Source organism: Nannospalax galili, unplaced genomic scaffold, assembly GCF_000622305.1.
Source record: "Nannospalax galili isolate Female #2095 unplaced genomic scaffold, S.galili_v1.0 scaffold1685, whole genome shotgun sequence".
NCBI lineage: Eukaryota > Metazoa > Chordata > Mammalia > Rodentia > Spalacidae > Nannospalax > Nannospalax galili.
This window is the reverse complement of record NW_008352830.1, coordinates 486,675-501,960: the sequence shown is the minus strand read 5'-3', so window position 1 is coordinate 501,960 and position 15,286 is coordinate 486,675. Positions and strand designations below refer to the sequence as shown.

Genomic DNA, 15,286 nt, shown 5'->3' with positions numbered 1-15,286 from the left:
TGTTTTTCTTCTTAAATTTTATTACTTTTTAAAATTTTATGTGTATTCGTGTATTGCCTGCATGTAGGTTTAAGTGCACCCGTGTTGTGCAATGCCCAAGGAGGTCAGAACAGTCTGTTGGATTCTCTGGGACTGGAGTTACAGACAGTTGTTAGCTGCCATGTGGGTGCTGGGATTCGAACCCAGGTCTTCTGCAAGAACAATCAGTGTTCTTAACTGCTGAGCCATCTCTCCAGCCCTCAACTCTATTTTTATATTTTATTTATTTTATCTGTGTGAGTATATTGCCTGTATGTAAGTGCATCCATGTCATGTAGTGCTTGAGGAGGCCAGAAGAGGGTGTCAAATCCCCTGGAGCTGGAGTTATAGGCAGTTGTTAGGGGTGCTGAGTTTCAAACCTGGGTTCTCTCCAAGAGCAGCCAGTGCTCTGAAACCACTGATCCATCTCTCCAGCCCATTTTTTTTGTTGTTTGTTTGTTTTGTTTTTTTGTTTTTTTTGGTCTTTTTGAGGCAGGGTCTCCCTGTAGCCCCAGCTGTCCTGGAACTCACTATGTAGACCAGGCTGCCTCGAACTCACAAAGATCTGCCTCTGCCTCCCAAGTGCTGGGATTAAAGGCGTGCGCCAACACACCTGGCCTTTGTTTTTGTTTTTAAGACAGAGAGTCTCCCTGTAACCCTAGCTGGCCTGGTACTCACTATATAGCCAGGAAGACTTCAAACTCACAGAAATCCACCTGCCTCTGCCTCCTGAGTGCTAGGATTAAAGACGTCTCACCATGCCTGCCTATTTATATGTATTTTCAGACGGGTCTCATATAGCCCAAGTTGGCCTCAAACTCACTATGTGGCCGAGGATGACCTTGAACTCCTGATTTTCCAGAATGCTGGGGTGTAATGTGATGCTGGGATGGAACTCACAGTCCATGGATGCTAGGCATATATTCTACCAACTCTTTGTTTGGTGTTTTAGTTTATTCTGAGAGAGGGTCTCCCCTGTAGCCCCAGCTGGCCTGGAACTATGTAGACGACTGGCCTCAATCTCATAGAGATCTACTGGGATTAAAGTTTCGGCCTGCCATGCCTGGCTAGGTTTTTTGTTTTTTTGTTTGTTGTTTGTTTTTTGAGACAGGTCCTATGTAGCCTAGACTGGTCTCCAACTCATTTATGCAGTTGAGGATGACCTGGAATTTGTGATTCTCCTACCTCTACCACCTGAACCATCAGTCAAGAGTTATTCATTGAGGGGCTGGGGAAACAGGTGTGAGGTTAAGAGCACTGGCTGGCTGGTTGTGTAGAGGACCCAGGTTTGATTCCCAGCACATACATGGTGGCTATCAACCATTCATAAGTCCTGTTTCAGGGGTCTGATGCCTTCTTCTGGTCTCCGAGGGCATTGCACACACATGGCTTCCTTCTATGCAGGCAAAGCACTAATACACATAAAGTAAAATAATCAAAAGAAAAAAATCTAAATAAATAATGAAGAAATACATAAAAATTGAAAAATAGTTATTCATTCAAAGCGCTCACTTTACTTTTATGAGCTCCTATGTTTCCTACATCTTCCAAGCCATCTGTGTGCTGTGTGACCTGGAGCTTGACCTGCTGGTACTACAGTTTCCTGCAATCAAGGACCCCTTGGGGAGGGGCAGGGGCTGGTTCCTTCCTCGTCTCTATTGCTTATCTGTTCTGCCCAGTGTTGACCTCCGATCTCCTTTAGTCTCTAAGGTGGGGACCGAGGTGATTTCCCCAGACCCAGTTACTGGCAGAGCTAGGTCCCCTTGCCAGGATGGGTAGAGCATCCTTTCCCCATTCCCAGGAGTCTTTGCATCTCTGGGATGAGTAAAAAGCTATGGGTGTCAAGGCTGGTGTGTACAGCACAGCCCTACACTACATGTAGGAGGATCGGGAGTTCAAACTCGCCTTCAACTATATACCAAGCTTGAGGCTAGTTTGAGCTATAAGAAACCTTGCCTCAAAAACCAACTAACAATGGGGCTGCAGAGATGGCTCAGCAGTTAAGAGCACTGGCTGCTCTTGCAGAGGACCTAGGTTCTGTTCCCAGCACCCACATGATGGCTAAACTACCTGTAACTCCAGTTCCAGGGGATCTGATGCCCTCCTCTGGCCTCTGCAGGTTTTGCATGACATGGGTGCACTTACATACATACAGGCAAAACACTCATACAAATATAAAATAAATAAAATCTTAGAAAATTTAAAAGAAAGAAAGGCATTGAGGGTGGGGAGATAGCTTAGTTGTGAAAGGATATCATAGAAATGTAAGAACCTGTGTTTGATCACCAGGACCCAGGTAAAATAAGGTTACTGTGGGCCAGCCAGATGGCTCAGTGGGTAAAGGAGCTTGCTACACAAACATGGTAATCAGAGTTTGATCCCTGGAAGTCACAAAAAGGAGGAAGGAGAGAACTGACTCCACAAAGTTGTCCTCTGACTTCTACACATGCTCTGTGGCACACATATTGCTCACATATCTCATCTGTCTGTCTCTGTCTCTGTATCTCTGTCTCTCTGTCTCTGTATCTCTGTCTCTGTCTCTGTCTCTCTCTCTCTCTCTCTCTCTCTCTCACACACACACACACAAAGACACAGGGTGTTCCAGCCTTTAGGAGGTAGAGACACTTTGATCCTTGGGGCTTGCTGGCTAGCCAGCCTAGTCGAATTTGTGAATTCCAAGCCAGTGAGAGGCACTTGCTGTCAAGCCTGACAACCTGGTTTCCATCCCCGGGACCCACATGGTTGAACTATTGAACCCATTCCTGCAAGTTGCCCTCTGACCTCCACATGCACAGTGCTGTGACACATGTAGACACACAGACACAGACACACACAAATAAGCAAATACAATTTTTAAATTAATTTTTTTATTTTATGAGTGTTTTGCCTGCATGCATGTACGAGCACCTGTGTATGCAATACCTGCAGAAGCCAGAAGAGGGTGCTTTAGGACTAGAGTTACAGATGGTTGTTAAACACTATGTAGGTACTGGGAACCCGGGTCCTCTGAAAGAGTAGCCAGTGCTCTTAACCACTGAGCCAGCTCTCCTCTCCAGACCCCAAATCAATACACTTTAATAATAAAAAACTTAAAAGCAATATGGATGGCACCTGAGGAACTAGAACCTGAGGTTGAGCTCTAGCTTTCACATGCACACACACACACCTGGCCTTGGGTGTCCCCTCAGGATGTCTTTCCTGTTAAAGGGCGAGCCTTCCTATCTGTCAGTTGTCTACTCCAGTTCATGTCCACCGGTGCCTCAGTTTCCCCCCAACCTGCCTTTCTACTTTGCCTATCACAACCTGAAGCTGATAAACAGGAGTCAGCTACAAGAGCCATCCAAAAAGATCCCCCTCACAGACAGAAGGAGAGAGCGGCTGGGCCTCCCCAACCAGGCCTCCTCCTTGCCCAGCTCCCTGAAGAGCAGGAACACACGGCCCTGGGGAAGGAAGTGGGTCTAGGTGGCTTTAAGCTCCATTGGATGCTCAGATACAAACAACGAATGATCAAAGATACCAGAGCTAAAAGCAGGGGCCACAGGCCAGGGTAAGCCCCTGCCAAGCCCTCCTCCAAACCTTGATCATCTCTTTCCATTCTTACTTCCTATCTAGAGGTTCCTTGAGGACCACAAAAATACTGCCTGCCCAAAGCCTGTTCCTATTGCCTAGGGCTAGGTAGTTTTGACCCTAGTCCTTGTGTGAGGTTTGTATAGTTGGAATCAAGAATCTGAGAGAGCCAGGTGAAGTGGTGCACATCTGTAGTCCCAGCACTCAAGAGAGGTGGAGGAAGGAGGATCATAAGTTCAAGGTTATCCTCAGCTTTATAGTGAGTTCAGTGTTAGCCTGGGCTATATAAGATCCTGTAGGGGGAAAAAAAGCCACATATGGTGGCACACACCTTTAGTCCCAGTACTCAGGAGGCAGAGGCAGGCCAGTCAGGGCCACACAGTGAGACCTTGTCTCAAAAAATCCAAAATAAAATAAAAGTAATAGATTAAGGACAGCAAAATGGCTCAGTGGGTAAAGGTACTTGCTACCAAGCCTGACAAGCTGAGTTCAATCCCTAGAAATGACATGGTGGAAATAGAGAACCAACTCTCAAAAGTTGTCCTCTGACCTCCACACATGCACACACTCACACACACACACACACAAATAAATAAATGTAATTAAAAAAATTAAACTTAGCTAGGCATGGTGGTGCACGGCTTTGGCCCAGCATTTGGGAGGCAGAGGCAGAACTCTCTGTGAGTTCAAGGCCAGCCTGGTCTATATAGTGAGTTCCAGGCCAGCTGGGGATATAGGGAGTCCTGTCTCACAAAGACAAAAACAAAGCAGAAAAGCTGGGTGTGGTGGTGCACGCCTTTAGTCCCAGCATTTGGGAGGCAGAGGCAGGCAGATCTCTGTGAGTTCAAGGCCAGCCTGGTCTACATAGTGAGATCCAGGCCAGCTGGGGTTACAGGGAGACCGTCTCAAAAAGACCCCCCCCAAAAAAAAAACCAAACAAAAAAAAACAGAAAAAGAAAACCAAACCAACTTTGAGGAGGAAGATCTATTTTGGCTTATGGCTTCAGATGCTGCACTCCACAGGTACCTGGCTGGCATGGAACTCCCTATGTAGATCAGGCTAGCCTTGAACTCAAGAGATCCACCTGCCTCTGCCTCTCAAGTCCTGGGAGTAAAGGCATTTGCATAGGAGAGTTCTTAGATGTCTACTCATTCCTCATAGGGTCCCAATTCAAACCAAAGTTCAATCCTTTCAAAGATGCCCCCAAAGAACCAATGAATTTATTAAGCTTACTTGCAGAACATGTTTGAGGGGTTACTGACAGGGCCATAACAGCACTGGAAAGTCTTCGCCTAGCATGGATGATGACTCCCCCATAGTCACAAAGATGGAGCCCCATCCCTAGTCTTCCCAGCCTAAGAACTCTAGCCCTCCCCAGACCTTTGAGGCCACATGCAACTAGGACAGAGCTGCATGCAAATTGTTGGTAGGAGGGGCCAGATGCTCAGGTGAGGGCCACATGACCCTGCCCACCTCCTCCTTCTATGAAGGAGTAGGACAGTGAACAAGCCCAGCTGGGATCTTTGCAAAGCAGCTACAGCTGAGGTCAAGAAGATGGTGGCTGTTTTGTTCTAAGGCACACATCCTGCCACACAGCCCCACCTTTTAAACTTTCTACAACCTCCCAAATAGTGCCAATGATGGGATGGAGTGTTCACAACCAGCGCTTCGGGACTTCTAAAAGTTTGATTTTTGCCGGGCATGGTGGCGCACGCCTTTAGTCCTAACACTCAGGAGGCAGAGACAGGTGGATCTCTGTGAGTTCAAGGCCAGCCTGGTCTACATAGTGAGTTCCAGGCCAGCTGGGGCTACAGGGAGACCCTGTCTCAAAGACAAAAGAAAAAAATTTTATGAGTGTTTTGCCTGTATGTATGTAAGCACACCCATGTGTGTAATGCCCAATGAGGCCAGAAGAGGGTGTTGGATCCTCTGGGACGGGAGCTAAGGATGGATCTGCCATGTGGGTGCTGGGAACTGAACTTGGGTCCTCTGGAAGAGCAGCTGGTGCTCTTAATCATTGAGCCAACTTGCCAGCCCCAATGTGGTTCACTCTTGTGTCTGACTGACTATATATACTACTCCATGTGTCCTTCACCACCCAAAAGAGGAACACCCATCACCTTGGGCTGGGACAGATGCGGAGGGACATACAGGGTGGGAGTCGCACATCAGCTCTGAGCAGCTCAACCTTCATCACACTGTTAACAGCAATAACAAGAATCACTTCTGGGGCCAGCAAGATGGCTCAACGTGTAAAGGGGCTTGCTGCCAAGTCTCATGACCTGAGTTTGATCCCAGAACCCACATGGTGGACAGAGAGAACCAACCAATTCCTCCAAATTGTCCTTCAAAAGCACTCCATGGTGCATGCATGCACACATGTGCACACACACAATAAACATAAAAGAAATAAATATAGAATCACTTCTGAGATTTTCCTTTATTTGGGATCCAGTCAAGCCTGTCTGAAGAAGGACTGGAGACAGAGGTTAGGGGACCCATGAGCAAAGTGCTCTGGCTTTCTCCTAGGATCCCTGAGAGGTGGAGACTTCCAAAGTACTCCACCCTTGGAGAAACGGAGGCAGAATTGGCTTGGATGGATGAAGAAGGGCTTACGCTTCCTGAGTCTGACTTAAGTGGGGGTCCAGGGACACCCCACATCTGCCACACAGCCTCTTGGGCTGGACACTTTTCCTGGGAACCAGCCAGCAACTGGAGCAACGGGTTCCATATTTCTTATACCTGGAGGTGGGGTAACAAGAAACTACCATTTAGGACACAGTGAGGATGGGGGGAAGGCTAAAAACTGACAGAAGGGAACCATTTTCCTCAAAAGATGGCTGTTTTTCTTTACTCCACACTGACTGAGCACAGATTGATTGGGACCCCACCCCCACCCCCAACATCTCCAGGTTAAGGACCTGATACCACAGGCATTGCAGAGGGGTGTCCCGTCTTCAGCATCTCTCCACAGTGGGGTCCTCTGGGTCCTACAGGATGCACAGCTCCGGGGCCCTGAAGGGTTGGAAGTCAAAGGCCAGAATTCTAGATTTGAGTGGGGTGGAGAATTTGGGGGGAGGTCTCTGTGAAGTCCTAAGTGGCTCTGAGCCAGCCTTGGGTGTTGTCACATCGAAGACAGAGAGTGAGCCAGGAACAGAGACAGATGGTGAGGCTCTGCTGAGGAGGAAGCTGGGGGTGGGGGATGACTCAGTGAAGGGAGGGGCAGCTCCTCTAAACAGGTCTAAATGAGGAATTGGGATGAAGACAAGGGAGGATGGAAAAATGGGTACCCTCAAGATATTTCTAGCTCAACTTACCTAGGGCCTCACTGCCTCCTGGGCTGGGCTCAGGGGCCCTGGTAGGGCTTGTGGAGGACTTTTGAGAATAGCTGTCACCAGGCAAGCTGCAAAAAGACCAAGAGTACTGTTGGGGGTTTACAAGATAGCCCCCAAATCAAACTGTCCCCTAACAGTACTGTGGATTGAATCCAGGGCCTCACACAGAGCAGGCAATTGTTCCTCCTGAACTACATCTCTAGCCCTTTTACTTTTAAGACACAGACTCAGTGTCTGGCTTTGAACTCACTATGCAGCCCAGACTGGCCTTGAATTTACTGTGCAGCTCAGGCTGGACTTGAATTTGTGATCCCTTAGCCTCAACCTCCTGAGTGCAAAGATCACAGGTGTGTGCCATCATGCCTGGTTGCAAATGCAGACAGGATCTCATGTAGCCCAGGCTGAACTTATTAGTGGGATGATGTTGAATTTCTGGTACCCCCGGCTCCACTTCTAAAATACTGAGACTGGGGGATGGGGATGGGGGCTGGAGAGCTGGCTCAGCTGTTAAGAGGACTGGCTGCTTTTGCAGAGGAACAGGATTCAGTTCCCAACACCCATATGGTGGCTGACAACTGTCTATAACTCCAGTTCAGAGGATCTGATTACTTTGTCCAGCTTCTTCTGCATTGCACAGATGTGGTATGCTTACATACATGCATTCAAAACACTAATCCATTAAATAAATGAACAGATACATAGATAAAAATACTGAGCTGATCTGCGTGTGCCTTCCCTATCCTGATTTATGTGGAAGTAGGGATGGAACCCAGGGCTTCATACATGTTAGGCACACACTCTACCCACTGAGCCTGAGTTCCAGTCCCCAATAAGATTTCTTATCAAGGTTATCAGGCACCTCACCAATTAAGGATCTGATGTCTGAAAGGCCTGGCTACATGTCCCACTAGCAGCAATAATAATTAACATTGTTAAGCCAGGTATGTTACATGCTTATAATCCCAGTCATAGTGAGAGGCTGAGGCAGGAGGATGACAAGTTCTAGGCAAGCCTAAACTACATAGTGAGAGCCCTGTCTCAAAAAAACCACAATATGGGCCAAGTGTGGTAGCACACACCTTTAATCTCAGTACTCTGGAGGCAGAGGCAGGGAGAGCTCTGTGAGATCTAGGCCAACCTGGTCTATATAGTGAGCTCCCCGCCAGCTGGGGCTACAGGGACCCTGTCTCAAAACAAAACAAAACAAAAACCAAAGGGGGAAAAAATGTGGGTGCAGCAGGGTGTGTGTAGGTGCTAAGCAAACACTCTTTTCCCCTTAGTTTTGATTATATTGATTTTTGTGTGTGTAGCTGTATGCTTGCACATATGCCACAGGGTTTACTTGAGGAGGTCAGAGGACAACCTGCAGGATTCAGGTCTCTCCCTTCAGCTTGTGGGTCCTTGGGATTGAACTCGGGTCGTCAGGCTTGGCAGCAAGCACCTTTATGGGCTCAGCTGTTTTGCCAGCCCATATATATTTCTGTATAAATTTTGAGATAAGCTTTTACTCTGAAGCCCAGGCTAGCTAGCCTCAAAGTCAAGATCCTCTTGCTTCAGCCTCCTGAGTGTTGGGATTACACGGTTTTGAATTTTGGGTGTTTTTTGTTGTTTTCTTCTTTGTGATGGGTTTGCTAGTAGCCAGGCTGGCCTTGAACATGAGATCCTCCTGCCTCAGACTTCTCAGAGCTGACACTGCAGCTACGCCACTCCACACTAGGCTCTTTGCCCTCTTTTTACTTTTTAGAAAATTATTTATTTCAATTTTGTGTGTATGTGTGCTTTGACTGCCTGCAAGTGCACCTGAGCATGCAATGCCCACAGAGGCCAGGAGAGGGCGTTGGATTCCTGGAATTGGAGTTACAGATGGTTGTTAGGCACCATGTGGGTGCTGGAAACTGAACCCAGGTTCTCTGAGAGAACAGCCAGTGCTCGTAACTGCTGAGCCAGCTCTCCAGTCCCCTCCTCTTTTCATTTTTAATCTTGAGACAAGGTCTCCACTAAGTTTGGGGTCTGGCTTTGAACTCACTCAGTATCTCAGGCTGGCCTGGAATTTTCCATCCTCCTCCCTTAGCCTCCCAAGTAGCCATGATGACAGGTATCTACTACCAGGCCTGGCCTATTACCACTAAGTTATCTTTATTGGATTATTGTTGCCCATCAGCCCCTACCTGTAAGTGGACACAATCTGGAGGCTAGAATCTGGCTGTATCCGGAACTCCAGAGTCACCCCTTTAAACCTGGGGTCCATTTTTTCCATGCCCATGCAGGGGCTTGGCTGCTTTCGAGGTCTTCTCCGGGACAAGGCCGTAGAAGCAATACCAGAAGAGTCCAGGCCTGGGCACTGCATACTCTTGGGATTCCTGGCCTTATTTAGGGGTTCTGACATCCCTAAGACCATCAGCTCCCAACAGGGCCCCAGGGCCTCAACAGCAGAAGAGGGGAATCCAGTGTGCGCCTCTTCTTTCTCTTGGTGGTAAGGCAAGGCGGTGGTGGCTGAGTCGGGGCACCCAGGCCACGGGGACCTGAGGACAAGAGGCAGTGAGGTATGGTTCCCCCACTCCCCCCTTAGGAAATGTTTGCCCCACCTGGGACACAGAATCTGGGGTTAAAAGGCTTAAAAGTTGCAAAGTAATTGTTCACAGAGCCTACTTCCCTCTGGGACTGGCTGTCAGTAATGAAGGCCACCCAGAAACAAAGCAGGGACCCACCCTAGGCACTCTGCCCAACCTAAGCTGGGGTCTGCAACAATCATTCAACAATTACCCCCAGACATTGTTAGTTAACCCCCATAACTCCATCGATGACCCCTAAGTAGCACAGTCTTGGGCCACACAGCCAGGGCTGCAGTGTGTGTGAGGGGGGATGAACATCACCCTGACCTCAGATGACCTCCCGTGCCTGGGGGACTTAAACTTCTTGTTTAATTAAGTACAGTAACTAACATAGGAGACTTGTGGAAAACGGTGGGTCATGACCCCTGGGTCTCCTGGCCTGGTGTAGGACATCAGTTGGGGTGGGTAGTAAGGGGAGGTGAAGTCGTGCCCAACACACCTGCCATTGGGAGCGAGGCATCTCAGGGCTGCAGGTTCCTTCTGTGTGGGAGGTTGGTCCTTCGGTGGTGACTCTGAGTCCCGATAGGGCTGCGTCAGAAGCTCTGGTAGATGCATCAAGCCGCGGGCTGGTTGGGCCTCCATGGCCACCCTAGTCTCGCCGCCCCGCCCCCAAGGATAGACCCTAGGACTGTGGTGGTGGTGGTGAGGATGATGAAGCCTGATGGGCGCCAGTTGGGCGGGGCCGGCCCACGCAGGCCACGTGAGGGCGTGCCTTGCACCTGGGGCGCTAGTTGCAGTGGATGCCAGGAAGCTCATAGCTGCGGGGTCAGCGGGGTCTCCCTCAAGGGCTCCTCTTCTTTCCAGACCACTTTTGATCGCTGGGCACAGCCCACAAAATCAAAAGCCCAACATGGACTCCTTTAGGCCCTTTCGCTGCGGCCGGGGTGGGGCCTGGCCACACGGGGCGTCTCCAGGAAGATGGGTGGCCTGGCTTCTGCCTGGGATGGTGGTGACACCCAGGGTCCCCCCCCCCATCATGGAGCTGGCCAGATCTGGCCCCCAAGGACACTCAACATGCCACTGGTCTGCATGACATTTTATTGCAGCTCTGATGTGAGTCCATCTCTAGTTAACAGTCTACCTTTTGCACTGGGTGGACTCACCCCAGGGAGGAGACCCTGTCGCCATCCAAGCTTAAACCCTGGCTGTCTCTCAAGCTGGGGCTCTGGTCTCTCACAGTGATTCCAACACCTCTGTGTGTGTTCTGGGGCTGGAATCCTGGCTCTTCTAAGATCTGGGGCCCAGGGGTAGGGGTTAGGGTGGAAAGGCCCTGGTGGTGGCTCCAGTGGCCCCATTTCAGTGAGACTTGGGGACATGGCCATCCACGTAGAAGTTCCTGGTGACCTTGGGTAGGGTGAACTCAACCCCTTCTAGTTCTGGGGTCAGCACGATCTGGCAGCCCAGCCTTGAGTTCTCCTGGAGCAATGGGGCCATGTCCAACATGTCGTCCTCCCTGGGACACAGGAAGGCAGGCATCAGGGCAGTAGGGAGCTTTCGGCTCAAGGGGTGTTGGCAGAGGGCAGGCTGCGCTTCCAGTAGCTGGAGGAGGTGGACCAGCCTGGGATACAGGAAGCCGAGGGATGCAGCTCAAAGTCCCAGATGGGGCTGCCCTGCTCACCTCTCCTCTGGAGGAGGTAGGAGATCCAGGTGGGCTTCACTCACGTACAGATGACAGGTGGAACACGCAAGGGAGGCTTCGCAGGCCCCTGGGGACAGGAAAGGAAGGGCAGTTTCTGCAGGGTCAGCCTCTATCCCAGGTCTGCAGCCCCAGCCTTCACCAGCCCAAAGGCTCTGCCTTTCCCTTGTTTGAGACAGTCTGATGTAGCTCAGGTTGGCTTCTGACTCACTATGAAGCCGAGGATGCCGTTGACCTCCTGCCTCCACCTCCCAATTGCTGAGGTTACAGGCATGCACCACTGATGTACCTCTCAATACACCAAGTTCATTCCCAACTTGGGGGGGCCTCTTCCAGCTGCTGTGCCCATGACTTGGAAGGTTCTACACTCTTTCCATGGCTGAATCCAAGGGCTCAACCCAACTGTTTCCCAATTTCCTTACTTTCTATCACCCCTATTTATTTTGTGAAGTATTTATGACCATACCAAAAAAATATTTTTTTTAATGATATTGGGAGGTGAATCTCTTTGAGTTTAAGGCCAGCCTGGTCTACATAGCAAGTTCCAGGTCAGCTGCGGCTGCAGGGAGACCCTGTCTCTAGGCCTGGCAAGGAAAGGCTCTATCATAGTGCACGCCTTTAATCCCAACATTTGGGAGGCAGAGGCAGGTGGATCTCTGTGAGCTTGAGGCCAGCCTGATCTATATAGCAAGTTCCAGGTCAGCTGGGGCTACAGGGAGACCCTGTCACAAAAAAGACCAAAAGCAAAAACAAAGAAAAAAATTATATGTATATTTAAAAATTCTGAGGGTGTTGGAGCCCCTGGAACTGGAGTTATAGACATGCTACCATATGGGTGCTGCAAGAGCAGCCAGTGCTCTTAACTGCTGAATCAGCTCTCCAGCCCCCAAAATAAAATTTTGAGACAGGGTCTTTCACTAAGTGACCCAGGCTGGCTTTGAATTCACACTGCAGCTCAGACATAACTTGAACCTTCCTTTTTGAAAAACAAAAATGTCTTTTTTTCTTGAGGTCTCATTATGGATCCCTGGGTTGGCCTGGAACTCAAAAGATCCATCTGTCTCTGCCTTCTGACAGCTGGAAGTAGGAGCTCCCCATCTCGCAGCCTGAAAAGTTGAACACTGGGTGTGTATGCACATGGCAAAGCCTAAGTGTGAGGTCAGACTCCCTGTGCCATGCTGGGTTTCAAATTCATGTCAGGCTTGGCAGCAGGCAGCTTTACCCACTGAGCTATCTTGCCTGCCCAGAACTTTGTGTTCTTCTGCCTAGCCTCCCAAGTAGCTAGGGTCAGAAGCCCGAGTTACCAGTCTCACTTGTTTTGCTTGTTTTAGACTGGGTCTATGTTGCCCAGGTTGGTCTTAAATTCCTTGGCTCGAGAGATCCCCTGACTCGGGTTCTCCAGTAAGGGCCTGGCACAAGGGCTGGCAAGAGGGCTGAGTCGGTAAGGGGCTTGTTGCAAAACCTGATAACCTGAATTTGAGTCACTGGAACCATACAAATTGCTGACCTCCAAAGGTACACACACACACACTAAATGTAATTAAAAAATAAAGCTAGGCACAGGTGGTGTATACATTTAATCTCAGCACTCATAAGGCAGAGAGAGAGCTGGCTCAGTGGTTAAGAGCACTGGCTGCTCTTGCAGAGGATCTGGGTTCAGTTCGTTTCCAACCATCCACATGGTAGCTAATGTCTTTAATGTCTGCAACTACAGTTTCAGGGGATCCAACGCCCTCTTCTGGCTTCTGTGGGCACTGTACAACATGGATGCTCTTACATACAGGCAAAAGAGTCATGAACATAAAACTAAAATAAATCAAAATTAGAAAAACAAAAATAAAAGTAAAAAAAAACAAAACCAACTAATCAATATTCGCACAGGGGCAGCACAAGAGGGCTAAAATGCCCAACATTTGAATCTAGTTTTGCCATGAGATTCTTAACTGTGTGGACCAGGTCCAATGTCAGGTGGGTCTCAGTCTGTTGCTATGTCAAGTGGACTTACTGTTTTCTCTATTTATAAAGCTGTCCTGAGAACCCAGCACATGAGGATGTCATTAGGTGCTTGAAGTGATTTCTTTATCTGACACATACAAACCTCACACCTGTTATGTCTAAGTAGATGGGAGGCCCACCCAGGGACAGACATCAGAAGGAAACAAAATGTCCTGAGGGTGGTGAGACACACTGACAGGGACTGGCATGGAGTCCTGGGCTGAAGGGGATGGGACTCCAGTTCCTGGGATCTGATGTCCTCTTCTGGCCTCTGCAGGCATTGCAGGATATAGGTACACATGAGTTAAAGAGACCCTGTCTCAATACATGCAGTCAAAATCCTCATAACAAAATGTTTATTATTATTGTTGTGTGTATGCCTGAAGGCACGTACCATAGTTTGTGTGTGGGTGTCACAGGACAACTCCTTCCACCTTTATGTGCGACTAAAGTCATTGGGCTTGGTCGTCAAGCAACCTACCCTGGAGTCATTTCAGCTGCCTGAAATCTGAATCATAGCATGTATCTGGTGGCAAATCCAGGGGTGGGTAATCAGGGGAAACACAGATTTGTGACATTGTAAAAGGTCAAGCTGGCTCACACCTGTAATTCCACCACTCAGGAGGTCAAGGCAGGAGGACTGCTTCAGTGGGTTTGAAACCAAATTACTGAGACCCTATTTCACCCCCGCCCCTGCCCCTCTCCATACAAAAGGGCATGGTGATATGGTGACACATATCTGGAGTCCCAGGACTCAGGATGTGGGGGCAGGAGGATCACTGTAATGGGATGAGTCTAGCCTGGGCTACACAGCTGAATTCCAGGACAATCTAAGTTATAGAGACCATGCCCCCATACACCTCCTCACAAAAGGGCACAGTGAAATGGTGGTGGCACAGGCCTGAAGTTTCAGGCCTTAAGAGGTGGAGGCACACTGTAGTAGGCTCAAGGCTAGCCTGGGCTACATACAGAGTTCCAGGACAACAGTGAATTAGAGACTCTGTTCTACTGTCCCACCCTGGCCCCCACAGAATAAAACAGGAAAAAAAAATGGGTATGGTGGTGTACAAATGCACACCTGTTATGGCAGCACTGGGCACATGAGGCAGGAGATCGGGAGTTTAGGTCATACTTGGCTACATAACAAGTTTGAGGCCAGCCTGGGCTACATGATACATGAGACCCTATCTCAAAAAGTCCCAAAAGAAATCCAGGGGAAAGAGAGTGAGGGCCTCCTCGATTCCCTGGGTCTGGGCGCCGGTTTCCTACCTTCCAGGTCCACCCCGTGGCGCTGGGCCAGGTGCAGAACATTGTCGCCAACTCTGCCTGTCACTGGGATGCGTCTGCCGGAGCGGTCCACGAACACTACGTTCACTCTGGGGACAGAGGCGGTGGGAAGAGGGGATGCGGGATGAGGGATGGGGTGATGCGGTTGCTGAGCGGGGAGGTGAATAAGGGGCCGCGCAGGGTTTAGAGGGATGGGAACCCGAACGCCCGGGTTGGTGGATTCGGGCGGCCGCACTCACGCGGGTCGCGGCTGCTCGGGGCCGCAGTCCTGGTCCTCAGCTGCGCGGTGCGCGCCTAGAAAACACAAGGTGGGTGAGCGCCCGCCGGATCCCGCCGGATCCCGCCGCCGGCGCTCGGGTACCTGTGGTCCGGATGGTTCTGGATCCCATCGCCCACCGCCCGGTCCGCAGCCCCCAGGAGCCCCCGGCCGCCCGCAGCAGGGACCGCGCGCTCACACCGCCACGGGCCGTGGAGGCGGCCATGACAGGCCACGTGACCGGAAGGCCCCGGCTCACCGGGTCCCGAAGTCCTGAAGATGCCGGTTTGGTGGTCCTGAAGGCAGCACCTACGCGGCCCATTCTTTTTTTTTTTTTAACTTTAATTTTTGAGATAGGGTCTCACTATGCAGCCCTGGAACTCGCTATGTAGATCTGAGCTCACAGACCTGCCTGTTCCTCCATATCCAACCTTTAAAAATTCATGCTTTTAGCCGGGTGTGGTGGTACACACCTTTAATCCCAGCACTTGGGAGGCTGAGGCAGGGGAATCTGGTCTACATACATAGCAAGTTCCAGGCCTGCTGGAGCTACAGGAAGACCCTGTCTCGAAAAGACCA

General features: G+C 49.9%; 2 protein-coding genes across 3 annotated transcripts; both read right to left on the bottom strand.

Annotated features, from left to right (window-relative positions):
* Window positions 1-6,007: 6,007 nt before the first annotated feature.
* On the bottom strand, window positions 6,008-10,406 carry Zglp1 (zinc finger GATA like protein 1). 2 transcript variants are annotated; one of them, XM_008850056.3, is made up of 5 exons: window positions 9,973-10,406; window positions 9,090-9,443; window positions 6,904-6,989; window positions 6,508-6,601; window positions 6,008-6,328 (listed from the first exon to the last, which is right to left on the bottom strand). In XM_008850056.3, the coding sequence occupies exons 1-5, from the start codon at window positions 10,287-10,289 to the stop codon at window positions 6,199-6,201; spliced, it is 981 nt and encodes a 326-aa protein (XP_008848278.2). In that variant the 5' UTR covers window positions 10,290-10,406; the 3' UTR covers window positions 6,008-6,198. The 2 variants fall into 2 exon arrangements, with proteins under 2 accessions (XP_008848278.2, XP_029410407.1); XM_029554547.1 differs by having other exon boundaries at window positions 6,239-6,601.
* Window positions 10,407-10,554: 148 nt separating this feature from the next.
* Fdx2 (ferredoxin 2) lies at window positions 10,555-14,970 on the bottom strand. Its single transcript, XM_008850057.3, has 5 exons — window positions 14,813-14,970; window positions 14,691-14,745; window positions 14,434-14,540; window positions 11,152-11,239; window positions 10,555-10,986 (listed from the first exon to the last, which is right to left on the bottom strand). The coding sequence occupies exons 1-5, from the start codon at window positions 14,931-14,933 to the stop codon at window positions 10,830-10,832; spliced, it is 528 nt and encodes a 175-aa protein (XP_008848279.2). The 5' UTR covers window positions 14,934-14,970; the 3' UTR covers window positions 10,555-10,829.
* Between the last annotated feature and the right edge of the window lie 316 nt (window positions 14,971-15,286).

What these genes read in the sequence shown, in the direction of transcription:
- Fdx2 (XM_008850057.3), bottom strand. Translation starts at nt 14,933, where the DNA reads ATGGCCGCCTCCACGGCCCGTGGCGGTGTGAGCGCGCGGTCCCTGCTG. An exon ending in CAGAACCATCCGGACCACAG is followed by an intron (nt 14,746 to 14,812) that starts GTACCCGAGCGC and finishes TGTGTTTTCTAG; the next exon opens with GCGCGCACCGCGCAGCTGAG. An exon ending in CTACCTCCTCCAGAGGAGAG is followed by an intron (nt 10,987 to 11,151) that starts GTGAGCAGGGCA and finishes CCTGTGTCCCAG; the next exon opens with GGAGGACGACATGTTGGACA.
- Zglp1 (XM_029554547.1), bottom strand. Translation starts at nt 10,289, where the DNA reads ATGAGCTTCCTGGCATCCACTGCAACTAGCGCCCCAGGTGCAAGGCAC. An exon ending in TGCCTCGCTCCCAATGGCAG is followed by an intron (nt 9,444 to 9,972) that starts GTGTGTTGGGCA and finishes TCTTGTCCTCAG; the next exon opens with GTCCCCGTGGCCTGGGTGCC. An exon ending in CAGATTGTGTCCACTTACAG is followed by an intron (nt 6,990 to 9,089) that starts GTAGGGGCTGAT and finishes GTCTTTTTGCAG; the next exon opens with CTTGCCTGGTGACAGCTATT.